At 42.0% G+C, this 21,029-nt stretch overlaps 1 protein-coding gene across 2 annotated transcripts in view; it reads right to left on the reverse strand.

Annotated features, from left to right (window-relative positions):
- Positions 1-2,025: 2,025 nt before the first annotated feature.
- The window catches only part of SLC2A12 (solute carrier family 2 member 12), a 70,621-nt gene continuing 51,617 nt past the window's right edge, over positions 2,026-21,029 (reverse strand). For both annotated transcript variants that reach the window (XM_066605761.1, XM_066605753.1), the window contains 2 exons: positions 10,081-10,213; positions 2,026-2,972 (listed from right to left, as the gene is read on the reverse strand). In XM_066605761.1, the coding sequence (XP_066461858.1) occupies positions 2,888-2,972; positions 10,081-10,213 (218 nt within the window). In that variant the 3' untranslated portion in view covers positions 2,026-2,887. The remainder of the gene's footprint in view (positions 2,973-10,080; positions 10,214-21,029) is intronic.

A 21,029-nucleotide genomic window follows, 5' to 3' on the forward strand; every position in this document is an offset into this window, starting at 1 on the left:
CACAAACTGATCTATCTCATATCTATCTATCTATCTATCTATCTATCTATCTATCTATCTATCTATCTATCTCATATCTATCTATCTATCTATCTATCTATCTATCTATCCCATATCTATCTATCTCATATCTATCTATCTATCTATCTATCTATCTATCTATCTATCTATCTATCTATCTATCTATCTATCATGTTTCCCTGAAAATAAGTCCTACCCCGATAGTAAGACCTATCAGATTTTCGGGGGAGGCTTGAAATATAAGGCCTCCACCCAAAAAAAAATCAATACTCACATGGCCCGCGGCGTCCCGAGGGTGTCTGCGGCATCCCGAGGGTGTCTGCGGTGTCCTGGCAGCATCTGTGGCGGTGTCCCAGCGCTTCTGCGGCGGCGTCTGCAGTGGCGCGTGCGGTGGCGTCTGCGGCGGTGTCCTCCTCCGTCTCACAGCTGTCTTCTGCTGGCAACGGGGCTTTGAATACCCCACCTCCAGCAAAGCATGCGCTGTGATTGGGTTATCGAGCCCTGGCAGCCAATCACAGCCGGCGCCCAATGAGCCAATCACAGCTATTCAGTGAATGACATCACTGATTGGCTGTGATTGGCTCATCAAGCGCCGGCTGTGATTGACTGCCACCGCTCAATTAGCCAATCACAGTGCTCGCTTTGCTGGAGGCGGGGTATTCAAATCCCCGTCGCCAGCAGAAGGTATCTGTGAGACGAGGAGGACGCCGCGCCACCACCGGACACCATCGGGAGGCATCGAGATGCCGCAGACCAGGTAAGTAAAAGTCCCCCCCCCCCCCCACGAAAGTAAGACACTGTGCCCTTTTTGGGGAAACACGGTATCTATCTATCTATCTATCTATCTATCTATCTATCTATCTATCTATCTATCTATCTATCTATCTATCTATATCTATCCAGTCCAGTCGTTACTCAGACGCTTCTGCATTATGCCAGTCGCTGCATTGGCTGCCCATCCACTGCAGAACTAAATTTAAACTCCTCTACCTCACTCACAAAGCTCTGCATGGCGCTGCACCACCATACATCGCCTCCCTACTGTCAGTACACCACCCAGCCCGCTCACTCCGATCGGCTAACACACTCAGACTAAACACCCCTGTAATACGAACCTCACATACTCGCCTACAGGACTTCACTAGAGCAGCACCCATCCTCTGGAATGCTCTACCCCAAGGCATCCGGACAATTCCCGATGCATGAAATTTCAGACGTGCCTTAAAAATGCGCCTCTTCAGGGAAGCATACCAACTCTCCTGACCTAGTCCCTCATCCCTCCCTGTTTGCTTTTTAATAAATGATCTGTACATGAAATTTCCTATTGCCTGTGTTCCCCACCCCCTGCACCTCCTGTACCATCCCCAACCCATTTGTGTTTAACCCAATGTACCTTATATTGTAATTGTTGTATTGTTTTGCATTTATCCATGTCTGAAAGCGCTGCGGAATAAGTTGGCGCTATACAAATAAAGATTATTATTATTATATCTATCTATCTACCTATCTCATATCTATTTATCTATCTCATATCTATCTATCTATCTATCTCATATCTATCTCATATCTACCTATGTCATATCTATCTATCTATCTCATATCTATCTATCTATCTATCTATCTCATATCTATCTCATATCTATCTATGTCATATCTACCTATGTCATATCTATCTATCTATCTATCTCATATCTATCTATCTCATATCTATCTATCTATCTACCTCATATCTATCTATCTATCTCATATCTATCTATCTATCTATCTCATATCTATCTATCTCATATCTATCTATCCCATATCTATCTATCTATCTATCTATCTATCTCATATCTATCTATCTATCTCATATCTATCTATCTATCTATCTATCTATCTATCTATCTATCTATCTAACCAGTTTGTCTAATTTATTGAATTCAAAGGGCATATTATTAATGACAACTGTCTAAAAGAATAAATTGATAGGAGTAGTCAGAGACCTATTTAGGCTTTATTCACACTGACATAAAACTTCTTTTTTTCCAGGAGCTACAATGGATATAACAGTTCGGTTTTTGCTCTCCTCATCGACGTATAATGAGCAAAGTATGCCAACCATACCATAAAATATAAAACTTTTTGACATTTTTTATTGTAAAAATCCAACATTGCTTTAGATTTCTTGCGGACAATTATTATGCTATAATTTAATGCAATGATGAATCAATAAGTAATATACACTAATTATAAATACTATTCATTATACTAGCAGCATTTGGTAGATAACAGTACTAGAAATAATTGTATGAATCATTGTGCAATCATGTCAACAATATTATTGGAAATCATTATGTAGCATGGAAGGAGAAATAATTGTGCAATTTAGGGAGAACTAGCCATTGCTTAGCCATAGTGTAAAGTTTACTGCTATTGGCAATGTGCACATGCAATCCAGTATATCTGTGGGTGTGAATTGCGCTCAAGAATCTCAGGTGCAACTTGCATTGAAAAAGACATGGACACCAGTCCTCGTGCTGTTCGATTTCGACAGAGCACATTGACATGCATGTAATAGGGCAATGTGCTGCCTGTAGATTAACACGGATAGCACACTATGCCAAATGTAATGTTTTATGATTATTCAAAAATATGTCATTTCGTCTTCTGGACTGACCTACATAGTATTTACAGAAGGAGTTGCCAGTCAAGTGACACAAACACTATCTTTTATAGTTATGGATTTCATTATGTCATTGCCATTTTTAACAGCAGCTTTACATACAGTAATAAATCTAAATGTGCAATTATTTACACTCTAGCAAATATTGCAGATGCTTCAGAGAAAAGAAATCTAAACTTCTCATTTATCACACAGTATTGACCTCTAAGCAGTGCTCTGAGAAAGTTCCATTGGCACCAACTTCTGTCTACTTCTACTCCTGGAGCAGAACGAACGGCACACATAACTCCTGGAAAATAATTGGACAATTAATATTGCAAAGATTCAATACAATACATTCATTGCTGGAGGTACAGTAGGGAAGTACAATGGTCTAAACTAGTGGTTTACCACTTACACAACATTGGGTATGCACTGTTAACATTTTTCTATTACATTATTTGTATTTTGTTGTCCTTAAAGGGATTCTCTCACCAGGTCCATGCTGCCTGAACCACAGGCAACAAAAACCCGAGACAGAGATGCCTATTATACCCCTGTTTTATTTTGAAACGCTGTACAGAATAAAGCATTCTATTATGCTATTATATTCAGACAAAAAAGGTATATGTTAAAGGATTTTTTGGGATTTAAAAATAAGCTTAAAAGGTTTAAAATAAATAAAAATTGAACACTTAACTATCCTGGCTGCATCTCGCCCAGCGCTGCAGCCCCATTGTCTGCCAGACAGAACCAGGAAGGAACAGTGGGGAGCCGCCGGGATAGGCAAGTATTAAAACTTTCTTCATCTTAGACCCGGAATAAAACTTTTTTCATGTCCCTTTTAAAACTCCTTTAAATGGTTAACAGCCAAGTTCAGTGTGAGCTTTGATTGCAATTGTTGCAGGTGGGTGTCAGCTGTCAAAGACATCTCCCAATCCTGCTCTATTTACACCCTGGATACATGTAAGTCCTTTTAGGTGAAGGGGTTAATATGTCCATAAAGTACAAAAATGGGACACAATTTTATGTCATCCGAATGATGTTCGTCTTGTTGCTTTTACACTGGTAGTGGACATATTAGTTTAGGGCTACATGGTGACTTTTGGCTGTAACAGAGGTCGTGCAACCAAAAATCACTATTTAGCTCTGTGAGCCCAATTAAATTATTGGGTACTTGGTGTGATCGATAAGTTACCCTTACCTGCGGGTCACAAAAATAATCCACCTAGGTTGAACTCTTTTTGTGATATGTGGGCCGAGGTAACTTGCTAATGAGTGTGAGTTCATAGGGCTACTCAGCAATCTTTGGTCACACAACCCCTGTCATGGGTAAAAATTGCCTTTTAGGCATAGCCTAATTCTTACAGAGGGAAACGTAAGTTTAGTTGTAGTACCGTATCTTTGTAGTAAGCTTAGTTCTGAGATCATATCTATGTAACAAGCTTGGCTCTGGTATTGTCTCTATGTAGTAAATGTCAGATCCTTTTAGAACTTTAGACTTGTTGTGGGGAAGTGACCCACAGTTCTATACAGTTCCAGGCCCATGAGAGATGTTTTGTAGCCTGAAAGAACCCATAGAAAAGAATGGGCTTCACATACATGCGTTTTGTAGTGATGTCGCATTGCTACAAAATTGTGCGATTTTGTAGACCATGTGAAACCAGCCTAAGGGCTTATTTAGACGACTGTATATCGGCTGGGTTTTCACGCCGAGGCGATATACGGTGTCCTTGTCTGCAGGGGGGGGGACGATGGAAGAGCCAGGAGCAGGAACTGAGCTCCTGCCCCTTCTCCGCCCCTTGCCACTATTTGCAATGGGAGGGGTGGGACGGGGCCGGAGCTAAGTGCCAGGACTTAACTCTGCCCCCGTTTCGCCCCCTCCTATTGCAAATAGTGGCAAGGGGCGGAGAGGGGGCGGGAGCTCAGTTCCTGCTCGTGGCTCTTCCATCCTCCCCCCCTGCAGACAAGGACACCGTAAATCGGCTCGGCATAAAAACTGAGCCGATATACGGTCGTCTAAATAAGCCCTTAGTTGGAGGAGGGAGGGGGCCCATTTGCTATGGAGGCCTGTGATTTCTGTGTACTCTCCTGTCTGCATGTTACTATATCATGGCTTCTTTACCATATTAGCTGTGAAATTATGGAATAATCTACCTCAGAATCTGATTTTAGCAGAAAAAGTTGATGGCTTTATGAAAGGCTTAGACCATTTTTTAAAAACAATATAAATACTTATGCTGACATACAGTATACTTGTATGAATGTGAATCCAGACTAATTGCCACTTGGGGCGAGGAAGGATTTTTTTTTCAGGTCAGATTGGCTCGTGCCGTATTATTTTAATGAAAAAAGTTTGGCACTCTGTTAGCCAGCAGAGAAAAATGTGATTGTTCTCAGAGCGAGAAACCAAGTAATCTTGTAGATATGATACCTTTTAATGGCTAACAAAAATACATGATGTTATAGTGAGCTTTCAAACCTACGCAGGGTTCTTCCTCAGGCTAAATGAATAGACTCGAAGAGGCATGCATATACACACATACTTATTACAAGGCACAGACATGGAAAGCTCGCTATAACATCATGTATTTTTGTTAGACATTAAAAGGTATCATATCTACAAGATGCCTTGGTTTCAATCACATTTTTTTTAAATTAGTTTATTTAATATTTTCTTTTCTTTATTGTTGCCTTCCTCTAGATCAATATCAATAAACAATGCTTGTAGATTTACTTCTCTCACTTTCCTTCATCCACATAATGTCTCCAAAAGTTGTAAAAGTTATGGACATGTGCAGTTTTTCAAAACATATGACTGAGTTTTAATCCATGGAGAGTAAATAAACCAATGCCCTTTAAACCTTTCAGGACCATATTTGTCAAACGTTTTACTGCAAGGTTCTGTGAAACTTGGGATGGAGAGACTGCCAAGTCACTGAAGGACAGGAGAGTCACTTTTCTAAAAATGAACTTCATTTACTTTATCAAACTTTCAGTATATAGTTAATTTATCTGACATAATTTAAGAGTATCTCAGCAATGTCAATCATCACAATGTAATTATTTAACATGGAGTTGACTGTTTATGTCTGAGCATTACTGCCTTGTTATTGAGAACAAGACTTGTACTTCACCCCTTTGATAGATTTATGTTTGACTGTGACCTGACTGGTTGTAAAATTACCTGACTGACATTAATTAAATAAGAGTGATTCATTACTGTGGGAAGCCTACAGGTCAGTGCCAATTTTTGCATGGTTAGCACAAGGTGCAAAACAACAGCAATACAATAGTAGCATACTATGGGAATTTGCAATGACAAAACACAAATCTGCTGTCTACTACTTCTATAAACATTGAGCAACACCTAAGTGTTTGAGCAAGAATAATGATTGGATTGCCTAATTCACCATGGATCAGAAGAGCTATTAAACTACAACAAGTATATTGAAGCTGTTCTGCAGTTATAAGATTTAGATATCTTTAAATGATTGTTAGGGTGGTTTCACACCTGCACTTGGGGGTACCGGTTTTCTGCTCCATTCGGTAAGCAGAAGAGGGGAATCCCCTGGCCAAGCAGCTCAGTTTTATGACGGAACCCAACAGCATCATTTAATGGGGTCCTTTCGCTTTCCCCTTAGCCACCTGGCTTTCAGCCAGAAGAAAAAGCGCTGCATGTAGAAGGTTCGAACACACATGTGAAAACCAGCCATAGTTGATTAAAGGAGTTGTTGGGCGCCAAGTTTAAAACTTACTCTACAAGATAATTTAGATACAGCTGAAAAGAATAGTAAGTCTTTAGACAGGAGAATAAATTATCAACTTTTTTTCAGGCTTTTTTCCTCTCTTTTAAAATATCATTAAAATGCAATAGTATTGAGAAATCTGCCTCTGTTTTGCAGTGCATATAGTGGAATACTAAACATTTCCAGCCTTATCTCCCCTAGACGTATCACGGTAGATACCTATCTATATAGTGGAGAAGCAATACCAAATGCATATCTGACTGTGGTGTATCTATAGTCTGTACAGCGGATTTAAAATGTCTACACACCCCTTATTTATTTCCGTCTTTAATGTGACCTATTATCCATTGAAAAGCAAGCTGAAATCTGTTAAGATGGTGAAAAAAAGTGGTTACATAAATACGCACACTCTAAAGCTAATACTTTATTGATGTTTATGACAGTATTCAGTCTTTTTGGATAGATGTCTATCAGCTTGGCACATCGTGACTTGGCAATCTTTTCCCACTTATCTTTGCAAAAGTGCTCCAAATCTATCAGATTGTGAGGGCATCTCATGTGTAGCGCCCTCTTCAAGTCACCTGCAGATCTTCAATGGGATTCAGGTATGGGCTGTGGCTGGGCCATTCCAAAACTTCAATCTTTTGCAGAAGTCATTCTTTAGTTGATTTGGAGGTATACTTTTGGTTATTGTCATGCTGAAAGGTGAAATTTCTCTTCATCTTCAGCTTTTAAGCAGAAGCCGGAAGGGTTTGTGCCAAAATGGACTGATATTTGGAAAGGTCATAATTCCTTTCACCTTGAATAAAGCATAATGCTGCCTCCACCATGCTTCACTGAGGGTATGGTGTTCTTTTGGTGTTGCACAGTGTTGGCTTTGCATCAAACGTACCTTTTGGAATTATGGCCAAAACGTTCCTCCTTGGTCTACTTTCGGCAGACTTTATGTAGGTTTTGGTAAAACATAGCTAGGCCTTGATATTTTTTTTGTTAGAAAAGTCTTCCATCTTGTCACCCTACCCAACAGCCCAGACATATAAATACGGAAGATGGTTGTCACATGCACTACACAACCAGTACTTGTCAGAAATTCTTGCAACTCCTCTAATATTGCTGTAGGCCTCTTGGCAGCCTCCCGGACCAATTATCTTGTTAGTTGTGCAACGACATTATTTTAGTTTTGTTATTTTTCCTTTTCCACTATAAAAGACTTCAGTTTGTTTTGCCATTGAATTGTACAGATAACGGGTTACAATGAAGGTGGAAAAAATAGGAAATGATTCATCATTGTCGATTTCTTAACATGGCATTTAAACAGGGGTGTGTAGACTTTTTATATCAACTGTACATATTATACAGTCACTGATTCCAGCTGACACTGTGTAATGCTTCAGTTTGCTGCTGCAGGGAAAATCATCAGCCAATGGAACATTCTTTTGACAACAATTAACACCAAGAGATTCCCAAAGGAGCATGAAATGCTGTGGTTGCAGACTCATGGAGTCAGAGCCAGCTTTGAGAGGAGTAAGTAGAAATCTACCTCAAACTCTCCCTTTTAGTAGAAATATTATATATTAATATATTAAACCCAATGTTGTCATTTTACAACAGGGAATTTGTTATTATACGAGCCATTTATGAAAGAGTCTCAGTTGGAGCGAAAGTAGAGAAAAATAGAGATAGTCAGATTTGGAGGTTTGGCTCAAACAAGCTATTACAGGCGACTGTTGGCCCGGGTACACATGGCCCCGGCAGGACACTAAGTGAGAAGTTGCTCATTTGTCGCTAGTCATTATTTTACAGCTCACTGGAATGGAACAAGTGCTGAGCGGCTTCTCGCTCAGTGTAGACAGGAGTCGCTCAATTTTCAAATGACTCCTGTTTACTATGAATAGAGTTGGGTGGCCAGAAGAGATGTCCGGCTGCTCCGCCTTCATTATCTGACAGACTATCACTTCTATGTAAAAGCACAGGAGCGATAGCTCCTGAAACAATTGTTCGGCACTTGTGCACTCAACAGTCATACCATGTAAAGGTATCTTGCATTGGTGTATTGCATATTAGGCCCACAGATGCCAACTCTCAGTAAATTCCATGATATTCGATAAAAATTAAAGACTTCATTTCCAGTTTCCTTTAAAATAAATGGACACGTGTCTGATTTTTTAAAATTTACTAGATTGGCCCAATGTTTGCTATGCGAACATAAAATGTTTAGAAAGATGGTTGTTGTGAATCTCCCCTTCTCATACCCTCTCTTCTCTATCCCTCTCTCTCCCTCTCCATGACGCTTTTCTCTTCCTCTTCCCCCTCCCTCTCTCCATGCCACTTCTCTCTCTCCCTCTCTCTCCATGCTGCTTCTCTCTCTCTATCCATGCCGCATTACTATCCCTCTCTCTCCATGCGGCTTCTCTCTCCCTCCCCCTCTCCATGCTATTCTCTCTCCCTCTACCCAGTCTCTCTCCATGTCAATTCTCTCTCCCTTTCCCGTCTCCATGCTGCTTCTCTCTCCCTCTCTATCCATGCTGCTTCTATCTCCCTCTCTCTCAATGTTGCTTCTCTCTCCCTCTCTCACCATGCCACTTTTCTCTCCCTCTCTCTCCATGCCACTTCTCTCTCCCTCTCTCTTCAAGCTGCTTCTCTTTCCTTCTCTCTCCATGCCGATTCTCTCTCCCTCCCCTCTCTCCATGCCACTTCTCCCTCCCCTCTCTCCATGCCACTTCTCCCTCCCCTCTCTCCATGCCACTTCTCCCTCCCCTCTCTCCATACCACTTCTCTCTCCCTCTCTCTCCATGCTGCTTCTCTCTCCCCCTCTTCATGCCACTTCTGTCTCCCTGTCTCTCCAAGCCGCTTCTCTCTCCCTCTAGCATGGTGTGACTCTTTCACTCTTTCCCCATGTCGCTTCTCTGTGTGTGAGTATGTTTCTCTTTCTGTCTCTCTCTCTCCAGAACTTCTCTCTCTCCCTCCGGCACTTCTCTCTCTCTCTCATTGGTGCTTCTCTCTCTTACCCGTGCTTCAGCCAGCAGGGACGTTCATAGTCTTGTAACAGTGAGGGAAAGAGATGTCGCGAGACTATAAACATTGCTTAGCAACTTATGAATCTCCCTAACAGCGCTCAAGGCTGTTTAATAGAAAAACTGATCTTGTTACACAAAGTGACCAATCACAATGCTGCTATCATTTTTTTAAATATTATTTGAGAACTTTAATTAATTGCTAAGGGCAACAAGATTAGTTTTAAACTTAATAACTGATGCCAGTAATAATTTGCTCAGCCTCCTTCGAGGGTTCCACTGTGATTTTCGGTCACTTTTGATGGCAAGAATAGTGCAGCATGTAGCACTATGGGATGTTGAGGGCAACTAAGTCAGACTTTTTATAAGACAATTTTGAAAAAGAAGGCCCATTGTATCACAAAGCACCGTGCAAAAAGCAATGATTATGTTCAATGTAACCATGGCCTGATTAATAGACATAAATGTTACATTTTATGTGAGAGTCATGCAAACAAGGAGACATAACATCATCTGATATAAGGATATAGTCACTTTATAGGAATTTCTAAAACCTATGGAATGTGTCCTGCAGATATAAGACTGATTCAAATGTTATATGTATTTCAAGATGTTCATGTAATATCATTTCTAAACAGAAGACAAACAAATTTACCTGTTAGCTAATTCCATTGAAATCTCCTCCAACTGCCTTCCTTTTGTATTTGGAACAAACATTATAACAAACAGCAGAGACGCGATACTCATAACAGCATAAATAAAAATCATCCATGGAAGGCCAAAAGTCTCTGTTCACATTAAAAACAAAAAAAAGAGAAATTAATGTACTGCCAAATCTGTAATATTGTTTATAGATGATTAATCATTAACACTACGAAAGAAAACTTAAAGGGGTTTTCCAGGCTTTTAAAAGTGATGACCTGTCTTATGGATAGACGATCACTAGTTGATTCAGGGAGATCAGCTGATCGCCCGCTCCGTGTTGGTGCAGAGGGGCAGGACATCGTCATAGGAGTCAGAGTGAAATCAATGGGAGCGAAGCCACCTATTACACTCACAGCTCCGCATTGGGGTTGGGAACAAAGCCACCTATTAAACTTTCTGCTCTGACCCCGATGATGACATCTGGCACCCCCGAGAGAAGGATCCCTGCCAATCAACTCTTGATAAGCTTTTCTGAGGATAGGTCATCAATAGTATTTGCCAGGAAAATCCGTTTAATATAAAACCAATTAGATGGCAACACAATTTAAACGGGTTGCAAATAATCTCTTTACAAGTCACTGGTCAGGCCACACATGGAACATTGTGTACAGTTTTGGACACCGGTACTCAAGAAGGACATATCAGAGCTTAAGTAGGTTCAAAAGCAGGAAATTAAAGTAATAAATGGAATAGGTGGACTACAATACCCAGAGAGCTTTTCAAAATTGGGGTTATTCACTTTAGAAAAAAAGACAGCTGAGAAGACCTAATAACTATTTATAAATATATCAGGGGTCAATACAGAGATCTCTCCCATCATCTATTTATACTCAGGACTGTAACAAGGAGGCCTCCTCTACGTATAGAGGAAAGAAGGTTTCTACACTAACATAGGAGTTGCTTCTTTACTGTAAGAGCAGTGAGACGATGGAACTCTCTGCCTGAGGACGTGGTGATGGCAAATTTGATAAAAGAGTATAAGTGGGGTCTAGACACTTTCTTGAGTGTAATAATACATGTTATAGTCCCTGATTACTTCAGAAGTGTTGTTGCTCCAGGTATTATTCCGATTGCCAGACTTGGAGTCAGAAGGAATTTATTTCCCTTAAAATTGGCTTTACCTCATTGTGGTTTTTTTTGCCTTCTTCTAGATTCACATTTAGGAGGGTGTTGTAGGCTGAACTAGATGGACATATGTGTTTTTTGGCCTAACATGCTAAGTTTCTATGTTTATATTGCTTCTAAGCAGTATATAAGAACATTATGTTCTTTGTTACATTTTCATATTGTGTAAACCTACATTCGATACAGAAATGTTACCTGTGAACAATATAGCACCATAAGCAAATACTCCTGGGTGAAACACTAGTTTCCAATACATAACCTGCAGACATGGTCCATGTCCCAATACTAATTGACAAAATGACTCAGCAAGGTCTAATTTGTAATGTTCAGGGAAATAGAGCTCATTGTTAGGCCTCATGTAGAATCCGCAGCGGGTCCCTCCTGCTCCGCGGACATGAGGCCTAAAAATCAGAATAAACTCACCTGCTCCGGACGATTCAGATCTTCCTTCCTTCGCGGTCTGATCTTCTTTCTTCGGCCCTGAGCACATCTGCCGGGCTGAAGAAAGAAGATCCGGCCGCGAAGAAGGGAAGAACCGCATCGTCCGGAGCAGGTGAGTTTAATTCTGGTAACGGTCTCCCGCGGATCCGGACGGCTTCCATAGGCTTCAATAGAAGCCTGCAGGAGCCGTCCCCATGGGAGACCCGCACGAGAATGGAGCATGTCCATTTTTTTTCCCGCATGCGGATCCGCGCCTGACGGGAAAAATGACACCCACAGGTATTTAACTACCTGCGGGTGTCCACTGCATCCCTATGGGCGCGCGGATCCGCGTGCGGGAGAAATGCTGCGGATTTTAAGCCCGTGGACATGACCGTTTTGTTGATGTTTTGCAGAATATGTTTACATTACTGTCCAATATTTTATCAAGGACTAGTATAGACTTTCGGGCTAAGGCTCTTTTCAGATTACGTTTTTAAGACGCCAGTGCAGGTTCTGTCCTGACTTCATGTAGAAAACTGCATGGGGATGGAACCCAGGACAGAACTTGCATGGCACCATAGGAGAGACCTTTTTAGTCTCCATCTAACATAGTTTCCATCGTTGTCAGTCTTTTACACTGGAAAGAAAAGTGTTGTGTTTCCTGAGATGGTGAGTGGAGGCTAACTGTTATAATGTCTCCCCTACACAGTACAAGCAGAGAAGAAGAGATTCTGCATGGAGGACATTACACTGCATCAGGTCCAATGTCCACTTGTGGCTTTGATTTGCGGAACTCACGCCGGAGATCCGCAAATCAAAGCCGCCCATAGGGATGCATTAGCATCTGCAAATGATTTAAAAGCATGCGGATGCCATTTTCTCCTGGCAAGTGGATCACACACTGCGGGGGAAAATTGCAGTATGCTCCATTTTGGCCGCAGATTCTACGGGACAGCTTCCATTGAAGTCAATGGAAGCCGTCAAATCCGTGGAACAGCCACAGCTGTCATTTTGGCTGTGCCGCAGGTCCGCGGGAAAGCAGGAAGGTAAAATAAAAAATACACTGTGCATGCGTCCGGCACGTTGCTGACACGTCCAGACGCATCCGCCGTGCTAACGAAAGAAGATCCGGCTGGTGCAAAGGAGAGCCAGAGAGGTAAGATAACCCTTATTTTCTCCCAATTTCCACGGGCACAGCTGGATTCCGCTGCGAGATTCAGCAGTGGAATCCACGTGCGCAAGTGCACATTGGGCCTCACAGTTGTGAATTCAGCATTGAGGTAAAACAAAACACTTAATGGATCCTGCAGCCATGTGAGTTTCTGCCTCAGTCAGCCTTGAACAGTTCCTTCCTCCTCCTCCCCCACCTCTGCATAGACTTTAATGGGCTGTATGAGACAGTAGCAACCAAAGCCTCACTCTCCTGACCCTCATCTCTGCAGAAACCTCTTTGACAGTATAAGAGAGTAGCAAGCAAAGCGCCACGCAGATGTTATACACCTCATTGTATTCCCTGAAAATAAGACCATTTCTTAATTTTTGCCCCAAAGGAGGCACCGGGTCTTATTTTCAGGGGGTGTCTTATACTTACCTAGCAAGCGCCGTCTGGGTCCCTCCCGCTGGTCTCGAGCATTCCGCTAGGCTTCCATGCAGTCCTTAGCACCGACACAGCATTTCTTGCTGGTAACAGGGTTTGAAAACCCAGCCTCCAGCAAGTGATTGCTCCGTATGGTTCTCGAGCGCCACTGCTCAGCCAATCAGAGCTGGCACTCGATAAACCAATCACAGCCATTCAACGCGATACTGTAATTGGTTCATTGAGCTCTAGCTCTGATTGGCTGAGCCGCAGGGCTTGATTGACTAATCAGAGCAATCGTTTGCTGGAGGCAGGGTTTACAAACCCCGTTATCAGCAGGTGATAGCAGCAGGAGGGACCCGGATGGCGCCTGCTAGGTGAGTTTTGCTTTATTTTTTCATGTAGTGTAGCTAGGGCTTATTTTTGAGGTAGGGCTTATATTTTAACTCCCACCTCTCCCCCCTAAAAAATCAGGATACGGCTTATTATCGGGGTTGGTCTTATTTTCAAGAAACAACACGATGGTAGAGACAGATTTCACATGACAATAGGAAGTGGATAGCAAGTTAGAAGGAAGTGAGACTCCTAGCGGCTAACACTTTAGAGGGATTTTTCAGCACAAAAACTTAATTTCAAGAAAATAAAGTAAAAGGCACTGTTGCTAGCTATCACTTTTGATTAAAGTGCAGTGGAACTGAGCTACAATACTACACATCACCCATGGAGAGATATGAAAGGTTCTAAGTAGAGATGAGCGAGCACCCAAATGCTCGGGTCTGCGTTATTCGAGTCAAGCTTTTCGTAAAATTCGAGAGCTCTACTCGAGTAACGAACCCCAGTAACTACAATGGGAGACTTGAGCATTCTTGTATGTGGGATGTCGGGTGCCGAGCTTTTTTTTTTTTTTTGCAGGTTCCTCTCTCTCTCTCTCTCGCTCTCTCTCTCTCTCCCCTGCCTGCCAGACAAAAAAAATATGCCATTGACGCGCGCTGCGTCACGGCGGGGAGGGGCCATAAACTGGGGTGGGGTTGAACACGGCTTGATGCTCATTCGAGTAACGAGCACCATCGAGTACGCTAATACCCAAACGAGCATCAAGCTCGGCAGAGTATGTTTGCTCAACTCTAGTTCTAAGCAATGTTCCCCAGTATAATTGATGACAATCTGTGTACAGCTCTTACAGGCGTGTAACTATAGGGGATGCAGTTGTAACCTGAAGCCTTAGGGGGCCCATAAGACCTCTGTTCTCCATAAAGGAAGCCCAGTACTACGAATAAAGCATTATAATTGGAAGCCCTGTTACAGATTTTGCATCGGGGCCCAGAAAGTTACGCCTAGAACCATAAAATGGTAGAGTTGGAAGGGACCTCTAGGGTCATCTGGTTCACCCCTTGCTCAGTGCAGGAGTCATAAATGATGACAATCCTCTGACTGTGGAGTATTTATGTACTATATAAATGAGTGAAATTAATAAAGGTTTTGCAGATTTTGTGCAACCCCTTTAAAGGGAATCAAATTATTTCTAATTCTAATATATTTTCAGTGCTAAATTGCTCTTACTTGTAGCTATGAATCTACAAAACAGATCAGAGCAGTGACAAGGGATAGGCGTATACAGCCGACTATAGCATAGCTGCATCCACACGGACTACAAAATCTCGCTACAAAATCATCGCTACAACATGAAGCCCCTGGTTTCCAATGGGTTCTTTCACATGAGCGATGTTTTGTAGCGAGATTTTGTAGCCCGTGTGAAACAGGCCTAAGTGTGAAAAATATGTGGCATCCAAGCAGTAAGACAGAGAGGTTGCTGCTTATGTCACACTATCACCCCATCAGCGCCCCCACAACTAAAAAATATTTTACAAAGATCAATAATTTTTTTTAACAAAAAAGCTAAAAAAAAGCCCTATTATGACAAAAGTTAAAATTAAAAAATCGCAAAATAAAAAAACACAACAGATTTTGTATTTTTCGTAATAAACCAAATTATAAAATTCATCTTACTCACCTTTTTTACGCTGCAAAAATATTAAAACTTAAATCACTATGCCTGAATTGTTAAAGGGGTTGTCCCGCGCCGAAACAGTTTTTTGTTTTTTTTTAACCCCCCCCCCCCCCCGTTCGGCGCGAGACAACCCCGATGCAGGGGTTAAAAAAACAAACCGGGTAGTACTTACCCGAATCCCGGCGGTCCGGCGTCTTCATACTCACCTGCTGAAGATGGCCGCCGGGATCCTCTATCTTTGTGGACCGCAGGGCTTCTGTGCGGTCCATTGCCGATTCCAGCCTCCTGATTGGCTGGAATCGGCACGTGACGGGGCGGAGCTACACGGAGTCGGCATTCTGCACGAGCGGCCCCATTGAAGACAGCAGAAGACCCGGACTGCGCAAGCGCGGCTAATTTGGCCATTAGAGGCCGAAAATTAGTCGGCACCATGGAGACGAGGACGCCAGCAACGGAGCAGGTAAGTAAAAAACTTTTGATAACTTCTGTATGGCTCATAATTAATGCACAATGTACATTACAAAGTGCATTAATATGGCCATACAGAAGTGTATAGACCCACTTGCTGCCGCGGGACAACCCCTTTAATTTTTGTGTACCCGTTTCATTAAAAAACGGAATAAAAAGTAATCAAAAAATCATAAATGCCCCAAAATGGTACCAATAAAAGCTACCGCTCATTACACAAGTCCTTATACAGTTTCATCGAAGGAAAAATATAAATCTTATGGGTCTTATAGCAGCACACAAAAATTATTTTTATTTTTTAAAAGTGTGTTTTATGTGTGCAAAAATAGTAAAAAGTTAAGAAAAATATATAAATTTGCTATTGTCATAATCATACTGTCCTGCAGAATGAAGTTAATATGTTATTTATATCACTTTAACTTTCTGTTAGGCTAATACAATCTATACTCGAAGGCTAATTTGACATGAGCGAGCACTGTGTTAGGCCGTGAAACTTGGCCCAATATCGCTCTTTGAAACGTGTGATTTCTCCCGCTGATGAGAAGTGTTTTTGTTTCACAAGCCGGAGGATTGGCAAGTGTTTACCATTGTTTTCAATGGAAACCTCATAACGCACTCGCGTGTATCTCACATGCCGTGCAATGTGTTTTCTGGCCCCATTAAAAACAATGGTCGAACACCAAAACATAGGACATGCCAGTGATTTTTCCAGCACCGCGATGCAGGAAAAAAAACACTCATGTATATGACCCCATTTAAGGACCAGCCCCGTTTAGGATCAGCCACAGTAAATTTACGGCGGCTGGTCCTGGGCTTAGAGCACCGCCGATAGTAAAATTACGGCGGTGCTTTAAGTCTCCTGCTCTGCAATCAATCAGAGGCAGGAATGGGTTTTCAGCTGTTAGTGACAGCTGATAACCCGAAGCAGAAGGCAGGAGGGGTTTTTAACCCTTTCTGCGTTCTGCTTCCCCGATATACAGTGCCCGGGGGAGGGGGGGGGGGGTCATGTGACCACCGGGGTTCCCTGCTACTGCAGAGCTGGAGGGTCAGACTAGACCCTGGCAGCTCTGCAGGTGACTAATGTCACTACAGGGGTTGCTTTCCCCTGTAACTGAGGCTCCTATGGACACCCCAGCTACAGTGGGAAAGTGTCAAATAAAAAAAAAAGTGAATGTCCCCCAGAGGTCTTACATGACGTGATGGGGGACACAGATAGTAAAAAACACAATTACATAAATAAGTAAAATAAAATAACAGAATAAAACAACAATACATACATAAGAAAGAGAATAACACAAAGCAGACGCCAACCAAAACCGTCGCCGTATGTGCCCTGTAAACCAAAACCATACATACTATATATCAAAATGACCAAAACAAATAGAGGAACCCATTCCCATACTTTATTTTAGTGTAAATATAAAAATAATTTTTAAAAAAACTATAAATGTTAAAAAAAAATCATTTTTTTAGCTTTTTACCCCCAATAAAACTAAAAAACGGAAAAAAAGTCAGTGAAAAAGATATTAAAAACATAATCCTATATGTCACAGAAAAAAAACGCAGCAAAAATACTTTTGATAGCTAAAGGAAAAAAAATAGAGCAGTAAAACCGCCTTATGGGTAAAATCCCTAAAATGTGTGTGGTCCTTAAGGTACAAAACAACCTTGTCCTTAAGGGGTTAAAAGAATTGGGTTCATATTCGTGCAAGATTTCTGCATATCCCAATGCACAAATCTCATGCAATCTTCTTGGCCCTGTGGAAGTGGCCTCATAGCAGATAGTGTTTCCATTCAGGAGTGTTACTATAATGGGTGCAGAGGATTCAGATACACCTGGGCCCTCATACCTTAGGGGGCCCATAAGATCTCTCTTCCCTATATGATGAGACCAGTGATATACGCTGATATGCTAAAAGTCTTAAGACAGGAACTAATATCGCGTAACTTTAAGAGGGGTTAGCAGTGCCCTGCTCCCCTCTTATGGATTACGGTAGCTCTGACGCCATGTACTGAGCTCTGGAGCGAGGTCCCATCCACTGCCTCTATCAGCCATTCTGTGGCATCTGGGACTGAGTTACAATAATGCAGACTACAATATCAGCTTTAGCCACAGGAGTCAACACAAGGCTATTACTGATACAAATGACTGGAGCAATTGGACTATATGGAGAATTTTCCAGAGAGAGCTCTGATTGGCTGTGTAGCTCCATGTGACATAGTGAGGAAGGTCCAGCAGCCATCTGGGAACTGTGATTCAGCTCAGATTTCAGATTAAGTGAGAGGAAGTGGCAGCACAGAAAGGTCTTCAGAAATAGTAGTGGAGACTGTACACAGGGACAGTGTAACATGTAATATCCCCATGCTGCGGAGCTGCCAGGAGTGATAATGCCAAAGACCAAAATGGCATTGATGACTCAGATCCTGAAGGGATGTTGAGCCATGCTGCCTGGACAGCCACCCACTGCACCATTGTATTTGTAGCAGGATCTTGGTGTGAAGGGAGCTTTCCACCACATCCCATAAATGCTTGATTACGGTCATATTGAGTGCACATGCAGGCCACACTATTCATAGAAACTCTCCAGAACCAACTTTGGAAAACATAGGGCCAATGGCATTAACCTACTGGAATATCCCGTCATTGTGGAAATACATGAAGTCAATGAAGGGCTTCAAATTGTCACCAAATGTAGCAAGCACTAGTCAATGATGTGTTTACATGAACCAGTGGACTCAATCCATGCCAAGAGAACACACTCCACTCCAGTATGGAACCACCATCAGACTGCACAGTGCCTTGTTGACAACTTGAGTTCTTGGCTACATGGGGTCTGTACCATAAAACCTTCCATCAACATGAAACAATTGGTACCATGACTCATTGGACTACACTAGGTTGCCAGTCCTCTAGGGTCCAGGCAGCAACCTCACAAGCCCAGGTGAGGTGCTGCGTCCAGTGTCCTGGTATTAACAGAGGCGCTCTTGTGAGCTTTCTGCTCCCATATTCCATGAAATCTAAAGAGCCCTTCATTGACCTGCAGAATATTCATGTATGGCCTCCTGCACTGGATGTGGATATAATTCCTGCCAGAGTTGCACATCTGTTTGACAATTCTAGCCAGACACCGGCAGTTGTGATCATTAAGCACCAGTTGGCAGCCACTGGGTTATCCACTGTGGGTGGTAATGCTTTTAATGGCATACTTCCACACTGTGCTTCGAGGAATGTTAAATGCCCGGACAACTTTGAAAATGGAATGTCCAATCCATCTGACACACCCTATTATGCCTCGTTCAAACACCAATGACTTTGCCTTTCCTTGAGCACACTGGCCAATGTTCAACCTCATTTACAAGACATAACTTATATAGGTGTAGGCATTCCCAAGCCATCACCTGGGGTGACACTACTTCATAATCAATTTACATACTGCTGTCCCATGACTTTAGCATGTCACTGTAAATAAAGCATTATACTTGTTGGGCCATGTTGCAGATTTTGCATTGATCAATACCACTGTGTGCATTTCAGAACGTAATAGATGGCAGAACCAACCTTCAATTTCATAAGCTGTGAAATGTGTGCAGATGGCTTAAAGTATTATTAAGCAATGACCATCAGAATTAAGCAATGAAAAAGTGTGTAATAGATGTACTGTATAATGGGTGTGAGTAATAAATGTGGTGATATGGTATGCCTCTCTTTAAACCTCTTGGCTTAATTGTGAAAACATACTAAAGACTATGTGCACATCCATTTTTACTGCTACAATGCATCTAAAATAAAAAAAATAAGTCCTAATTAAAATATTCTTGAATCATGAACATACTGTAGTTCGACCTTACAGTCATAGAGTAGCAGATGAATGTGTGATCATTGGGGTCCGAATGCTAGGACAGCTAGTGATCCTGATTCCTGAGCACCCCAATTTCCCCATGTAAATGGAGTGGTGGTGGGTTTGTGTGACCACCGGTCCCTTCACTTCTAAAGATGGATGAGCGCATCAAGTACTACAGAACTGAATGGAAACCAATTGTCTGCTTGAGTGCTGATTGCATAAATGTGTCAGTAATACGCTTGTGCAAAACTAGCATTACATGGTAAGATACATTGGTAAAATGAGTGTGGATCAACAACATAGAGTAAGCAAGTTATTAATTTTCACAATACTAGCATTTATCTGTAACAATAATCATATTTTTGTTGCTACATTTGCTTGCCTTTCCTCCCCACCTTCTGATTCCATTACTAATGTTTATAGATGCCTGTTTACATAGGTGGCTGCACTGCCGACAAATGATAATTTATAGGGCATCATAAAACATGAGATCAATGACAAATGAATTTCTTATCGCTGATAATTTGCTCACCGCACATGTTTACACTGGACAATGATTGGAAACTTACTCGCTCTAACAATTTTTTGTTTAATAATCACCTTGAGCAAAAGGCTCTTAAATGGCCAATTCAGACTAATTTCATCATCTGTAAAATTGGTCCAACTGGTCAGTGACACGGCCAAAGATCACAACAAGTGGTGCCCCATATACTGTCCTCTGCTACTGGCCGCTATCACCAGTGTCCTAGTCTGTTGAGTGGTTAATGCTGCATCATACCTCCTGCCACTACCTAGACCCATAGCACATGCATCAATGCATGGCTGGCCTCTTAAAGGACCAATGCACTCATTCAGCTTTCCAATTCCCAGCCAATCCAGAAGCTTTCTGGGACGTTTACGGCATCCTCCCCCACAGGAAGGTGCCTGAGCAATAGGTTTCTAGTGATTCTCTGTAGGTATACCTGTATCCTGTTCGATCTTTCGTTTTGACTTTCTGCCTGACTAATTTTCCCAATTTTTGCCTGTCCTAAACTTGACCTGTTTTCTAAGTCTTGCCTGATTGGTGCCTGCCCTGACTTCTAGTCTGATTCTCCATGTTACATAAACTCCTCCTGTCCTGACCTCAGCCTCTTTAAGTCTAGGTCTATACAGCGAATTTGGCAGTGAAATGTGTTGTGTGACCAAATATCATTCTGTAGCCCTGCAACCTTGCACTGCTCTTGAGCTCAATGGAGTTGCAGTTTGTCTTGACTGATCATGGCAAATTGTGACTACACTGCGACTCCATTAAGTTCAATAGTAGTGCGAGGTCACAGGGCTACAGAGTGATTTTTGGTTGTATGATAGCTTGCCACATATCCCTTTCCATACTGGCTACGTCATTGCTTGTCCCTTTGGTACCACGCTTTGGTGTCTTTTAGTCTGTTTGGCTTCACTGCCACTGAACTGAGGCTATT

The sequence above is a fragment of the Eleutherodactylus coqui genome, chromosome 1, assembly GCF_035609145.1.
Source record: "Eleutherodactylus coqui strain aEleCoq1 chromosome 1, aEleCoq1.hap1, whole genome shotgun sequence".
In the NCBI taxonomy this organism is placed as follows: Eukaryota; Metazoa; Chordata; class Amphibia; order Anura; family Eleutherodactylidae; genus Eleutherodactylus; species Eleutherodactylus coqui.